Source organism: Hyperoodon ampullatus, assembly GCF_949752795.1.
Source record: "Hyperoodon ampullatus genome assembly, chromosome: 13".
Classification (NCBI taxonomy): Eukaryota; Metazoa; Chordata; class Mammalia; order Artiodactyla; family Ziphiidae; genus Hyperoodon; species Hyperoodon ampullatus.
The window spans coordinates 15,539,521-15,554,184 of NC_136926.1; the positions used below are offsets into that span (position 1 = coordinate 15,539,521).

Sequence of the window (14,664 nt, forward strand, 5' to 3'; positions counted from 1 at the left end):
GAAAATCAATACCTGCTAAATAGAGCCCTGGAGAGAGGGACGCCTGGGCCGGCTGGCCCTGAGCTGGCTGGGAGGAGCTCCCAGAGTCCTTTGTTACAGAGCTGGCCAATGCTGACCTTAGGAACCCTGTCCCTCCTTCCCCGGGGACCCCTTGTGCACTCTGGCCTCTGCTCCAGTCTGCACTCCCTCTCTATCAAGACCAGCCCCTCCTCCTTCCCACTCCCTCTGAGCCCCGACCTATGCCAAGTAGGTTGCCTGTTTCAGTAGGTTGCCTGTTTCAGTTGCAGATGCCTCATTTGCGCCTTGTGCCTAGTGCTGGGAACAAAAACATAGATCTGACCTGGTCCTTGTCCTCCTGAAAGTCATCAACCAGTGAGGGAGATTAAGAACAAAAACAAATCACTTAATGATAGTGCAAAGATATACATGCAGTAAAAAGCTGCATGTGCTAGCTATAGCAGCAGAACGGAAAAGCACTTCCTGGAGGAGGTGGGCATGTAGAGGGTTTTGTTGGGTGAATAGGAGTTTGCCAAGTGTCCAAGGGCTGGGAAAAGGTGAATGTGGGTAATGTATATAATAACAACAGCGTCCTAGCTAACATTCCTCAAGCACTTACCGTAGCCAAGAGCTCTGCCAAGCACCTATGATGTGCATTATCTTACTTTGCCCCACAGTAATTCCTTGGGGGTGGGTATGAATACCCCATTTGACAGATGAGGACACTGAGGCTAAATGTGGAGCCAGGACTGGCATATGGCCTGTGAGACTTCTGAGTTGTTTCTCTCAACCACTTCACTCTGCCCCTCCCGCCCCTGACCCTGGCCTGCCCAGCTCAAGACCTGGCACACAGAGGTGATTAAATATAGCAAGTTCCCACCCCCTGCCTTCCCATTCAGGGGTTACACCTTCCATGTAACACAGCACCCCAACCCTTAACTGGGAGGCTAATGGTGGTACTTTGGACACATCGGACCTGAAGATCATCTGTCACGAGCCCTCATTTTGCAGATGAGGAAACTGAGGCTCTAAGCGGGGGAGACCAGGACTCAGGAGCAGAGTGGGAACAGGAACCCAGATTTTCCCTCTAACTAATCCCCTCTCGGGCCTGCCCCGGAAGAACACCGTTGTCAAGGAAAAAGTCAATATGCGCACGCTGCTAAATTAAAATGATAAAACAAACTGGAGAATGAGGCTGCCCTGGAGGCCTGGGAGGGGGGAGTTTTCATATGATTGACTGGCACATTACAGGAGCCCGGGGACTCCACGCCCACCACGCCTCTCTCATTACAGCTACAGCTCTGTGCCTCGACTTCCCCAGCTCTCGGAGTCTGGGAGGTTGGCAGGGAGCAGGGGGTAGCCCGTAGCCCTTGGGCTTCGAGCAGAGGACTAGCTGTTTCAGCCCTGGGTCAGGACCCAAGTGAAGGTCAGATAGAGTCTGTGCCCAGGAGAGAGAAGCTTAAGCAAGGCAGGGGAAGGAGGGGGTCCTCAGGATGGACCATGATGGGTCCTCATCCATCTGGCTGCAGATTCCAGGGCCAGGCACCCTGGGGTTTTGCCAGTTGACAGTGGAAACACTCCCCATGTAGGGAGGGCCCACTGCGTGCTAGGCACTGTGCTAGGCACAGAGGATAGAGCCTTGAGTAAAGCAGGCAAGATCCCTGACTTTGTACGGAGGAGACAGAGTAAAGCAAGTCTGCAGATGAATGTATCATGCAGGTAGCACTGAGTGCCAGGAAGAGAGAGAGAGCAAGGGAAGAGGATGGCCGTGGAGGGCAATGGAAGGGTGGCGTTTCCAGTGAGGGGATGTTTGAACAGAGACCTAAAAGAAAGGAGGGGGAAAACTGTGAGAACGTCTGGGAGTGGCTAGGTCATATTCCAGGGGGAGGGGACAGCAAATGCAAAGGGCCTGAGGCTGGACGTTGCTTCAGATGTTTGAGGAACAGCAATGGGGCCAGGGAGTGAGTGAGAGGTGGGCTTTATAGACCTGTGGGACTTTGTAGAGGCTTTATAGACAATGTGGTGCTTTGTAGGTCATGGCCAGGACTTTGACTCCAAGTAAGCAGGGAACCACAGGAGAATTTTGAGCCGAAGAAGAACGTGATCTGACTTGCACTGAATGAGATCCCTCTGGCTGCCGTGTGGGGAAGAGACGACAGAAGGCAAGGACTGAAGCAGTGACCAGTAATGAGTCTACTGCAATAGTCCAGGCAAGAGAAACACAGTGGCTTGGACCAGGTCGATTTGGTGCGATGGGGAGAGGGAGAAGTGGTCAGATGTGGGATGTATTTGAAGATAGAGACCACTGGATTTACTGATAGATTGGACGTGGGGTATGACATGAGAAGTCAGGGATGGGTCCAAGGATTGGGGGTTTGGGGCTTGAGCAAAAGGAAGGATGGAGCTGCCAGTAACTGCAACAAGGAAGGCTTCGGGAGGAGCAGGTTTGGGGTGGCAGAGCTGAGTTCGGGAAGCCCACTGGACCTGCATGGGAAGGTGGAGAGGGAGCATCTGGATACACAAGTCTGGCTCTAAGGGGAGAGGATATTGGAATCATCAGAGTAGAGACACTATTTGTCTTGATGGATCCTTTTAGCAACCTTATAAGGAAGGTCTGCTTGTGCCCATTTTAGAGATGATAAAACTGAGGCTCAGAGCCATTGAGTCACCCGACCACAGACACACAGCTGGAAAGTTGGCCAGTTGGGGCTTGAAATGAGGTCTGTCTGCCTCCCAGCCCTGGTGCCCCACCCAGACCCTGTCCTCTGTGGGTATTCTCACCAAATCCTCCCAGCAGCCCCGTGTGAGAGGAGAGGGGCTGGATTATCATCACCTTCATTTTCGAGATGGGGCCACCGAGACTTAGGGAGACTTAAGGGACTTGCCCACAGTTGAGGAGCAGTCAAGCGTGCAGCCTTCCTGCCAGTGTGCCACGTGAACCAAAAGAAACTCTCCACACTGGCCCCAAGGCACAGAGCAGGCTAAAGGCACTGAGAAGTCTTGCAGCCTGGACCTTGTTCATCTTTTTTTAACCCAGTGTCCATGGAGCCTTGCTCTCAGGAAGCATCTAGAATTGGGAAGCATGGAGCAGAGGTTGGGAGCCAAATTTCAGGGCCCCTGTTTTCAAAATGGGAGCATGAATACCCACCCGGCTGGGGTCGTCACGTGGTTATGTTCATTTTGAATGACGGCTCAGCACGAAGCCCTCCACAGAGCAGACAGGCAGCATGTTTGCTAAAAGAAGGAACAAATAAACAAACAGATGCATGAAAAAAGGAATAAATACGTGGATGAAGGAATGGACCGATGCAAGGATAGCAAAAGGCGTGAAAGAATAAAATAACTGAACTCAGAATGGATCAATATCTGAACTAATGAATTCATTCCCACATTCAGCAAATATCTAGTGAACACCTACTGTGTGCAGGCGCTGGGGATACAGCAGTGAATAAAACGAAGTCCTTGCCTTGTGGCAGTGACAGTCTTTCTAGTGGGAGGAGACAGACAGAAAGCAAGATATATATGTCACATATAAAGTATTCCAGATGGAACAGGGAAGGAGAGAGGGGAAAGGAGGAATGTGGAAGGGTGCACATTTTTATACAGGATGGTCGTAAGTGAAGGAATGACTGAAATCATGGATAAAGTTGCTGCAGGAGAATAAGTGCAGGTATGAAGATGGCAGGCATGGGTGAATGAGCTGAGAGAATTACTGAATGAATGAACTGAGGGATACATGAATGCACAAACCTAGGCATGAATAAAGGAATGCACGAATGAAAGAATTAAGGAACGCATAAATGAACTTGTGCTTGAAGTAATGAATGAATGGATGGACTGATGAACGGATTACTGAATGAGTGAACTAATGAAGGAAAGAAGGACCGTCGGTGTCGGCACGGTCGTGGCCTCTGTTGATCCCGGCTCCCACCCCAGGCTCTGACTCTGCTTCCCACCCCCTCCTTGTCTAAACGGCCCACACCCCCTTCTCCCTTCTCCTCCCCCAGGGCCTGTGATGGGCCACTGCTTCAGTGCCTGTGTTCACCCTTGAGTGGTGGGGGCAGCTTGCGACCCCTGCCCCCCCTTGCTGACTTGCATCCCCGTCCTGACACCCCGCTTCCTTGCCTTGCACACCCGCCTCCCCGGGCCCGCGCTCCTCTCGCCCCAACCCATATGGGCTGACCCTCAAGCTCGCCCCTGCCCGTACTGACCCTCCAGCCCGTGCTGACCCCGGTGTTGTCCCCCGCCCCTCCGGCCCGTCCCGATCCCCCTGGCCGCGGATGTTAACGGCCCTCCGGTCCTGACTCCCGTCCCCCTTGTGAGCACAGGCACCATGCGGCCGGTGCGGCGCAACTTCTACGACCCGTCGTCGGCGCCGGGCAAGGGCATCGTGTGGGAGTGGGAGAACGACGGCGGCGCGTGGACGGCCTACGACATGGACATCTGCATCACCATCCAGAACGCCTACGAGAAGCAGCACCCGTGGCTCGACCTCTCGTCGCTCGGCTTCTGCTACCTCATCTACTTCAACAGCATGTCGCAGATGAACCGCCAGACGCGCCGGCGTCGCCGCCTGCGCCGCCGCCTGGACCTCGCCTACCCGCTCACCGTCGGCTCCATCCCCAAGTCGCAGTCGTGGCCCGTGGGCGCCAGCTCGGGCCAGCCCTGCTCGTGCCAGCAGTGCCTGCTGGTCAACAGCACGCGCGCCGCTTCCAACGCCATCTTGGCTTCGCAGCGCCGCAAGGCGCCCCCCGCGCCCCCCGCGCCCCCGCCGCCCCAGCCGCCGCCCGGAGGACCAGCGGGCACGCTCGCCGTGCGCCCCAGCGCCACCTTCGCAGGCGCCGCGCTCTGGGCCGCGCCCGCCGCCGGCCCCGCCGAGCCCGCGCAGCCCCCCGGCGCGTCCCCGCGGAGCCCGAGCGCCCCCAGCGGCGCGCCCACCCCGGGGCAGAACAACCTCAACCGGCCCGGGCCCCAGCGCGCCACCAGCGTGAGCGCACGCGCCTCCATCCCGCCGGGGTAAGCCGGGCCCTGGGCGCAGGGGTGGCTGCCCACTGGGGCTAGGAACAAAGAATTACAGTAATTATAATAATCACAAGTAATATCTAGCATCTATTAAGTATTCACTTTGTGCCAAGCGTTAACTGAGCACCTTAATGCTCATTTATCTCCAGGCATAAGGACCCTGTGAGGTAGGGAGCGTCATCATCCCCAATTTACAGATGAGGAAACGGAAGCATGGTGAGAGTAACATTTCCCAGATCACACAATTCACAGTGATGGGCCCAGAGCAGCAACTATAATGGTGTACAGTCCATGTTTATTATTTACTAAACTCTTTATCTACACCACCTCATTTATTACACACACACACCCCAAGATTCCACCATGCACCTGTTACAGATGGGGAGGTTGATGCTGGGAGAGGTATGGCACCTTCTGAGGGCCATCCAGGTGGAGAGCAGGGATTGGAATTCACACCAATTCCAGGATTCTGTGCTGTGTTGTCTTCGAATTTTTAGAGGGTTTCCACCCCTGTCCCATCTCATGTGGAGGCTCAAGCAAGCATTAGGCCTTTGTCCAAAATATTTCCCCTATAGGCCACATCTAAATATCACCATCACTTGGGGCTAATACTGTGATTTTCAAGCTGGGCTTTAGGGACTCCTGGGGTGACCCGAGTTAGTGGCAGGAGAGGGTGGTGGTTAAGAAGTCAGGCACACAAGAGCCAGCCTCTCTGCTCTTGTTTTAACCAGAGCAGCCCTTTTTGGAATCTCTTTTGTGAACTGGCTTTCCCATCAGGATTTCACTGAGGAAGGGAACCCGGCTCACAACAACTTTGGAAGTCCCTGGGTTAAGGCATCGAGGCCCCGGGATAGGGACCCAGTGAGCCTGTCGGCTCCCCACCCTGGAGCCCAGGTTCAGTTGATCTCAGCAGAGGACCAGGCCCTGAAGTGGTGGGAGAGAGAGGGAGGGGCAAAGACCTTGACCTTGAGATAGACCAGAGGGAAAAGAGCAGCCGGGGTGTGGGTCGTGCTGCCCAAAAGGCGGAACGGGCACCAAAAGTCAGCTCTGCTCTTATCCCTCTGGCACGGCCCAGGAGAGCGACCGTGCTGATCTGACCTCAGCAAAGGTCAGGCATGGAGACAACCTTTGAGGTCACCGTATCCAGGTCTCCCCTTTCACCAACAGAAACTGAGGCCTGGGGAAGGGAAGGGACCCTGACTTAGGCCGCCCTTCTGAACCTTTGAGAGTCTGACTGCTTGGGTTCAGATCCCCTCTTGGCAGCCACTTATGAGCTGTGAGATCTGGGGCAAGTCCCTCCCCTTCACTGAGCCTCGGTTTCATCATCTGTGAAATGGAAGCTGTGTGCCTGATCATAGCACCTACGTCGCAATAGTCCTGCTGTGGCAGCCAGGACTACCATTGTTATCCAGGAGTAGGGTTGGTAGGGGGGGGAGCTGTGATTCTCCACGGGAAGGACTACAGCAGCCGCCACCTGCCAGCCTCGCCCTCCCTTCCCCTCCTCGCCACCTTCCCCTCCAGGTCATCCCTCTTATGGCCCTACCGTCCCAGGGCCCACAGAGAGGAGCCCTGAGGAGGTCGGGGAAAGCATCTTGGGGAGGCATTGCGGGAGGGACTTACCCATCTGGGGATCACAGACAGGTTTTCACTGTGGCTCCTTGTAAATTGCGACCTGGCTCTGGCTCCCTTATGAAAAGAGAGGGCTGGAGGGCCCCAGAATGACAAGAAGAGTAGAACAGCAAGTTGGAGTAGATGCAGGAGGGGGCAGAAGCGGGAAAGTCCCAGGGGCCTTTGCAGCAAGAATTCAAGAACCTTCTCTCCGGGGCTGTATTGTTGAAACCCACTAGTGGATTATGAAATCAGAAGGTTGTAACCAGAATGTTCTGGGAATGGAATGGAATAGAATAGAATAGAATAGAATAGAAAAGAAAATATTGGCATGTGTCATACATAGTAACAGTAAGAATTGTTCCGTGAACCTTTTGCATGATTTCTACATGTGTTTAATGGGTCGCCAGGTGAAATGAATTTCTTAGTCACTGATGAAACTTTTGAAAGCCACTGTTTTAGGGCAAGCTGGGAATTGCTCAGTTTTAATTGCTCAGTATCGGTTCTCCAATGTGTACCGTGGGTGCATGTTTACAGAGACCAACAAGACAAACAGGGTCCAAACTGCCAGACATACAGCCGGCAAACGAGTAAACGAACACAATTGCTGGAGAGAGAGGGAAGTGCTGGGGAAGGTGGTGGGATGGGGTGGTGTGGTTGAGAGGGAACGGGATAGTCAAGGCAGACCCCACCGAGGAGGTAGGTAGCCGGGCCTGGAGAAAGGCTGTTCCAGACAGAGGGAACAGCATGCACAACTTCAATGGGGCTTAAAGGACACGGCATGTTTAGAGAAGGGCTAGAGGTGTGGGGAGGCCTGGAGTGTGAGGTGCCAGAGAGAACCGAAAAGGGCATCCCAGGCAGGGGCAGTGCAAGTGCCAAGGGGTGGGGGTGAGAATAAATCCAGCAGGTTCTGGAGACTGCGCAGGGATAGAGGTGGAACGGCAGGGGCTGAGATTTTTTCCATGTTGGGAGTACAGAGCCAGATTGCCGGGCCTGAGGTGGGGCCTGGGCTTGGTGCTGCCAGCAGTAGGGAGCTATAGAGTGTGCTTGAGCTCAGGAGGGCTCTGGAGAGAAGACAGATTTCTCCGTGGGGGTGCTGATCATTAAACGTGTCCTCCTGTGACCTGCCAGCACCCTGCTGTCCCCAGCCATGTGCCCCCTACCCAGTCTGTATCACTCCCCCTCCTCTTCCTGGGAGCTCTTTCTGACCCTCTCTGAAACCAGACATTGGCCTGGAAAGGGGACATGGGGGACTGATGGGGCTCCCTCGTCCCTCCCTGGCCATGAAGACCCTGCCCAGTCTCACCCCTGCCCCTCTAACAGACCCCCCGCAGCCAGACAAGCCTGGGTGGAGGCCCCCCAACCCTCATCTCCAAGGAACTCCAGCTAAAAATACCCCTGGTTCGGAGTTGGCGGGGGTAGGCACAGGACACGTGGAGTCTCCTGCTGAGTGAGGGGAGTGGGAGGAAGGAGGCATGGGGATGGCAGACCCTGGTTCCTCCAGACTGAAGCTTCCCGTTGCCAAGGCAACTGAGGCCCTGGCGCAGCCTATGATGGGAAAGGGATGGGGTCTCTGAGGAGCTAGGCAGCCAGGCCCCCCACCTCCACCCTGATCCCCAAACCCCATAGAGCCCCTCATGGCCCTTCTCACGGTCTCTCTGCCTCTGTGTTTATGTCTGTCATTGTGCCTGGGCTGCTATAACAAAGTGCCACAGACTGGGGGGCCCAAACAACAGAAATGTATTGTCTCGCACTCTGGGGGCTGGAGGTCTGAGATCAAGGTGTCAGTAGGGTGGGTTTCTTGTGAGGCCTCTCTCCTTCGGCTTACAGATGGGGACCTTCTCCCTGTGTCTTCATATCATCTACCCTCTGTACCTCTGTGTCCAAATTTCCTCTTTATAAGGACACCAGCCATATTGATTAGGGCCCAGCCTAATGACCTTGTTCATAACTTGATCACCTCTTCAGAGATCCTGTCTCCAAAGTGTCTGGGGGTTTGGGGGGCGTTAGGACTTCAACACGTGAGTTCTGGGGTGAACACAATTCAAGCCACAGCAGTGTGTCTGTGACTTTCCTGTTACAGCTTTCTGAGTCTCAGCCTCCCTTTCAGTCTCTCTCTTTCTCCCTGTGACTGTGTCTCCCCCCGTCTCTGTCTGTCTGTCTGTCTCTTGTTCCTTCTCTCCTGCCTCTTTCTTTCCCTCTCATCCGCTCTCTCCCTCCCCTGCTCCCTCCTCTCCACCCTCCCTCTCTCCTGCCGAGAGAGGTGCATGGCTTCCCCTCCCTGGCCTCAGTTTCCCCATCTGCCAAACGGAGCTAAAATCGCCCCAATCCACACGTGCTGGCTCAGCAGAGCTGATGCGCGTGCAAATGCATTTCAAATCACCGCACGTGATCCGTGTGCAAGGGAGGGGTGAACTCTGACATCATTCTTTGTCATTCTTCTCACCCCCCCATCCTCATCTCAGGACAGAGGTCCAGAGAGGGGCACTGACTTGCCCCCAGGCCACACAGCCAGTGGGCCAGAGTGTCCCCCTGGCCAGGGTTTTTTTCCACTCCCCCCTGTGATGGGGCGGGAAGCCAGCTGGCAGCCGGGGCCTGGGGGACAGACACAGAGGGGTGGGAAAGATCCGCCCTGTCACCTGAGAGGGCAGCATCCAGCACTTTGGAACACAGCTGTGGGACAGACTCAGAGTTTCCAGCCCACGTGGTGGAAGGGAGAGGGAGGAGGACAGCTGCAGGCCTGTTTCCATTTACTGAGCGCTCAGTATGTCCCAGGCTGCATCTCACGGCGTTTACATGCATCGCCTCTCTTGATGCACACAGAAACCCAAGGTGGCGGGTCCTATCATCCCCATTTTTCAGATGAGGAAACGGAGGCTCTGAAAGGCTGGCACTTGATCAAGGTCACGCGATTAGGACTCTGATTCAAAAACCCCCGTCGGCCACGGTACTGGGGTACCCCACCCCCCCGTCTGCCCACTCCAAGTTTCCAGCCAGGGTCCCAGAGACCTGGCCCTGATTCCACAAGGTGTTGTGGAGTCCAGGGAGTAGATGGACCCATAGAGGCTGAGTGTGGGCCCAGCTTCTGTGTCTCCTCTCACTGTGTGACCCCAGTGGAGCTCATTGCCCTCTCTGGTCCTGTTTTTGCACCTATGAAGTGGGGCTGGCAACAAAGACCAACATGGGGGCAGATATCAGAGTGCCTGCATTTTCAAATCTGCCCCTAGCAGTGGGAGGGGGGCTTACCCCTGCCCCTGCCGTACATCCCTATCAGACTGCAGTGTTGCCAACCTAATCAGTGCCACTGCTTGGAGCCCTGGAGATACAACCATGAGCAGAACAGACAATCCCTGCCCTCCTGGAGCTCACATTCTAGTGAGAGACAAACAATAAACAAAATAAATAAATTCTAGAATATGGTAGAGAGTACTAATGATTACAGAGGTAAAATAAAGAAAGGAAGGGGTGTAGGGGGTGGTGGGAGGGATGTAATTGTAAACAAAGAGGTCAGAAAAGGCCTCGACGAGAATATAACATTTGAGAAAGGATTGAAGGAGGTTGAGAAGCAAGCCACACAGAGAACTGGGGGGAAAGCATTGCAGACAGAGGGAACAGCTTGTGCAAAGGCCCTGAGGCAGGAGCAGGCCTGGTATGTTCGAGGAGGCCAGTGTGGCTGGAGAGGCTACAGGGGATGTGGGGTGGGAGAAGAGGTCAAAGATGAAATGGGGCCAGTCCTGCAGGGCCCCGAAGGCTGTGCTGAGGACTTCAGCTTTTACTCTGCATGGGATGGTAGCCGGTGGGGTTGGGAGCTGGAGCCAGACTGGTATGACTCTGTTGTCACAGGTTCAATCTGGATATGGAGAATAGGTGGGGAAGTGGGCTTTGATGTGGTGGGTGTGTTTGGGTGTTTTCCTCCTTCTTTTTATTTCCTGCAGTGATTTTACATTTATGTTCTAAAGAATCCACATTTTGTTTCTCCGGCTCTTTCCTGGGTATGACTTTTAAATGCTTCAAAAGTAACACAGTCCCGAAAGGCACAACATGAAAAGTCTCACCCTCACCATGTCCTCAGGGGGCCCCTGGCCTGCCCACCCTCCCCCTTTTCCTGTCCTGGCTGGAGTGCCTTGGCTGTCACCCTGCCTCTCCTCTCGCTGGGCTCCCCCAGCGCCTCACCGCACGGTCAAACCAAACTGCCCCATCCCCCCCGCCCCCCAGACCTGAAGCACTTCCTGCCCGGCTCCCTGGGAGGCCAAACCACACACTCCTGTCTACGCGTCTGCCCCGGGCCGGCCGTGGGAACCAACCGACAGCCCTCCCCTCCCCTCCCCTCCCTTCCCTTGCCTGGGCTCCACCCCGCGCCGACGGAGCAGGGAGACCAGGAGGGTGGGGGAGGGTGACATGGAGCCCCCCAGGCCTCTGGATAAACCTGGGCCCTAAATGACAGCCACCCCTCAAAATATCGCTCTAAGGGGACTTTAGTACCGTTGAACCCCTAGGAGTGGACGGGGTCAGGGGTGAGAGGTCCCGTTTGACAGAGGGGAAACTGAGGCCCGTAGACGCTCAGCAGCTTGTTCAGGCAGGGGGTGGGGGTGGGATGGCTGGAGCGAGGAAAGGGGAAGCGAGCCAGGCCGCGGCAGCCGTTGATGGTTTGTGGCTTTTGCTGGACCCATGGGGCACCCTGTCTCCCAGGAGCTTGCCGTGATATTCTCAGCCCCCAGACTCTACAGAGGGGTTGGGGGTGCAGACCTGGCTGACCCCGGACTGCGGGGGTCAGGGGTTCAGGTACAGGACGAGTGGGCACTGAACGGGGGCAGGTGACAGGAGCAGGCCCAAGGAACGGGGTGGGGGGGCCCAGGCGCTATTCAACTTCCTTCTCCCCATGACATGGCACTCTCACTTCTGCCCCATCCTCACCCACTTGGACCCAAATGACTGAGGCCTGAGCCTCCAGAGGCTCCCCAGGGGGCCATGGGGTAAGTGCCAGGTGTCTGGAGAGCATCTGAGGCCAATCAGAGGACCTGAAACCACCATCAGAGAATGTGACATGCCTGGGGCCTGCCAGGGGCATGGAGGAGAGGGAGAGGACAGGGAGGCCAGCCTAGGTTGTGACTTCCTGCGGTTCTGGGGTCCTGAGCCCCCTTGTTGCTTGGGACAGAGAGGAGTGGCCAGAGCAGGCAAATGTATCCACTCATGAAGCCCTCACTGCAGGCCTCCCAAACCTGAGCCAGCTCCAGGGTCCAGGTCAAAGGCTTTGGCCCACCTCTAGGGCACAGAGGGCTCAGAAGGCTGGCTCAACACCAGGTGACCCCACAGATCCGCCTGGTGGGCTCAGCTCTGGCCTCTGACTCAGAAACTCCAGGACCACTAACCAGCTGGTTGACCATCGTGAAGCCACTTCCCCTCTCTGGGCCTCATTCCGATCATTTGCAAGATAAATGACAAACAGATTTCAGTTCATGTGCTGGCTCTGCTTGAATGGAAATGACTTCCTGGAGCACTCTTGACAAGGATTCTGAAGTTGCATTTTAGCTTAGTGGAAAGGAGTGCTAGGATTGATTGGTGATGCCTGCCATGGGTGCTAGATAGGCAGTAATGGTACCCATGTCATGTATTTGCCATCCCTGCTCCAGCCTTGTCTCTGGGGGCACATTTGGTGTTAGAACTACTGTTTCTTTTTCTTTTCCTTTTTTCTTTTTTTAAATTAATTTTTATTGGAGTATGGTTGCTTTACAATGTTGTGTTAGCCTCCACTGCACAACAAAATAAATCAGCCATACACATACAGATATCCCCTCGCTTTTGGACTTCCCTCCCATTTATGTTACCACAGTGCATTAGGTAGTTCTATACAGTATGTTCCCATCAGTTGTCTATTTTATAAGTAGTATCAATAATGTATATGTGTCAATCCCAGTCTCCCAATTCCTCCCACCCCACCCCTTTCCCCCTTGGTATCCATACATTTGTTCTCTACATCTGAGTCTCTATTTCTGCTTTGCAAATAAGATCATCTATACCATTTTTCTAGATTCCACATTTATGCATTATTATACGATATTTGCTTTTCTCTTTCTGACTTACTTCACTCTGTATGACGCTTTCTAGGTCCATCCACATCTCTACAAATTACCCAATTTCATTCCTTTTTATGGCTGAGTAATATCCATTGTATATATGTACCACATCTTCTTTATCCATTCGTCTGTTGATGGACATTTAGGTTGCTTCCATGTCCTGGCTATTGTAAGTAGTGCTGCTATGAACATTGGGGTGCATGTGTTTTTTTTAAAAATGAATTTATTTATTTATTTATTTATTTATTTATTTATTTTTGGCTGTATTGGGTCTTCGTTGCTGCGTGCGGGCTTTCCCTAGTTGTGGCGAGCGGGGGCTACTCTTCGTTGCAGTGCGTGGGCTTCTCATTGCAGTGGCTTCTCTTGGTTTTTTGAATTATGGTTTTCTCTGGATATACGCCCAGTAGTGGGATTGCTGGGTCATATGGTAGTTCTATTTTTAAGAACTACTGTTTCTAAGGATACCAGGCACCCCTCTGAAGAGACCAGAGAACTAGTAGACCGATTCCTTAATGGGCTCAACTCCTCCATTCAGTGCTTACTGAGTACCCATTTGCACCGAGTTTCATCCTCAATCCTGGGGTCACAGGACTGGGTCAGAAGCTCACAGTCTGGTGGAAGAGATAAGAGTGGAACCCCACAACTAGGAAGTAAGACAGGAAATGTGTCCTCAAAAAAACAAAAGATAAACACAGTCCCCTGGGAATTCAAAGAAGGCGTGGTTATGTATTTGCTTGAGGTCGATCAGAAAAAGCCTCATGAAGACAGTGACCTTTGAACCTGTCTTCAAAGGGAAGATGTGAATTGGGAATAGACAGTATGAACAGACAGGGGAAACAGTGTGACAAAGGTACGCAGACAGGAAAGGGCAGGGAACAGTGTGAGGAACAGCAACTAGGAAAATCTCCCCAAGTTATCTCATCCTGCCTTTGAACATTGCCTCCCAGCAAGGGCAGGTACGAGGCATCTCTGTTTGCTCTTCTGTGGCAAAGGAAAGAGAGGGAAGCCAAACACCCTAACCCTCTTTCCCAGACTCGTCCTGGGGAGATTTTTTCCTCAGATAACAGCCTCCTGCCTCAGTCTCTGAGCCAGGGTGAGAGAACTTGGTTTCGTGTCACATGGCTGAGAAGACAGACTCTGGAGTCTGACATCCTGGGCTGACACTTGGACTCTACCACTTATTGGCAAGTTACTTCATCTCTCTGGGCCTCAGATTCCCCCTCTGTAGAATGGGATATCACAGACTTATTGGGACAATTAGATGAGGTAGGGAAGGTCTACAACAGAGTCTGGGACATAGCAAGCTCTTGGAATTATTGACCCCTAGCCCATCTCTGTGTGGCATGTTCACTGAGACAGTTCCCAGGAAATGTCTGGGTTCCCCCAAACCTTACCATGGAATCTCTGCCTTGAGTTGGATGGGGAGCATTTCTGGGAACTTCTTAGAGAAGCTTTGCTTGTGCTGTTCCCCCGGATGCCCACTTAGTGTGCTCACTTTAGAATGAAAGTTGGCACAGAGTGTCCGAGGGCCTAAAGGCTACAGAGGGGCTTCTCTGGGGCAGCTGCTTCAAGGCTCACTTCCAACGTGTGCAAAAAATGCACGGGGAGACTGTGCCCGAGCACGTGAGCGTGAGTCATCGGCTTGGAACATCCCCGCAAAATCCAATCTTCCTTCCTTCCTTCATGCAACAAGTGTTTCTTGACAATCTACTATGTGCCATGTACTCGAGGTGATGGCGGGTGGTGAGGAAGGTCTCTCTACCGAGGCAGCGCTGAAGCAGACCTAAGGGAGCCACTCAGCATCTGCGGGAAAAGCCTTCAGGCGGAGGGCACAGCAAGTGCAAAGGCCTTGAAAGGGCTCAGCATTTTAGAGCAGAGGTGTGTGGACTAGAGAGATGGCGGGGGTAGGAGATGAGGTCACAGAGGCAGGGAGGGCCTGGTCATGCTGAAGACTTTATAATAT

The 14,664-nt window shown here is 53.8% G+C and overlaps 1 protein-coding gene across 1 annotated transcript in view; it reads left to right on the forward strand.

Annotated features, from left to right (window-relative positions):
- The window catches only part of DTX1 (deltex E3 ubiquitin ligase 1), a gene marked incomplete at both ends in the record, with an annotated part of 35,236 nt that overhangs the window by 12,985 nt on the left and 7,587 nt on the right, over window positions 1-14,664 (forward strand). The window contains one exon of the mRNA XM_079717669.1: window positions 4,326-5,013. Within this exon, the coding sequence (XP_079573795.1) occupies window positions 4,326-5,013 (688 nt within the window). The remainder of the gene's footprint in view (window positions 1-4,325; window positions 5,014-14,664) is intronic.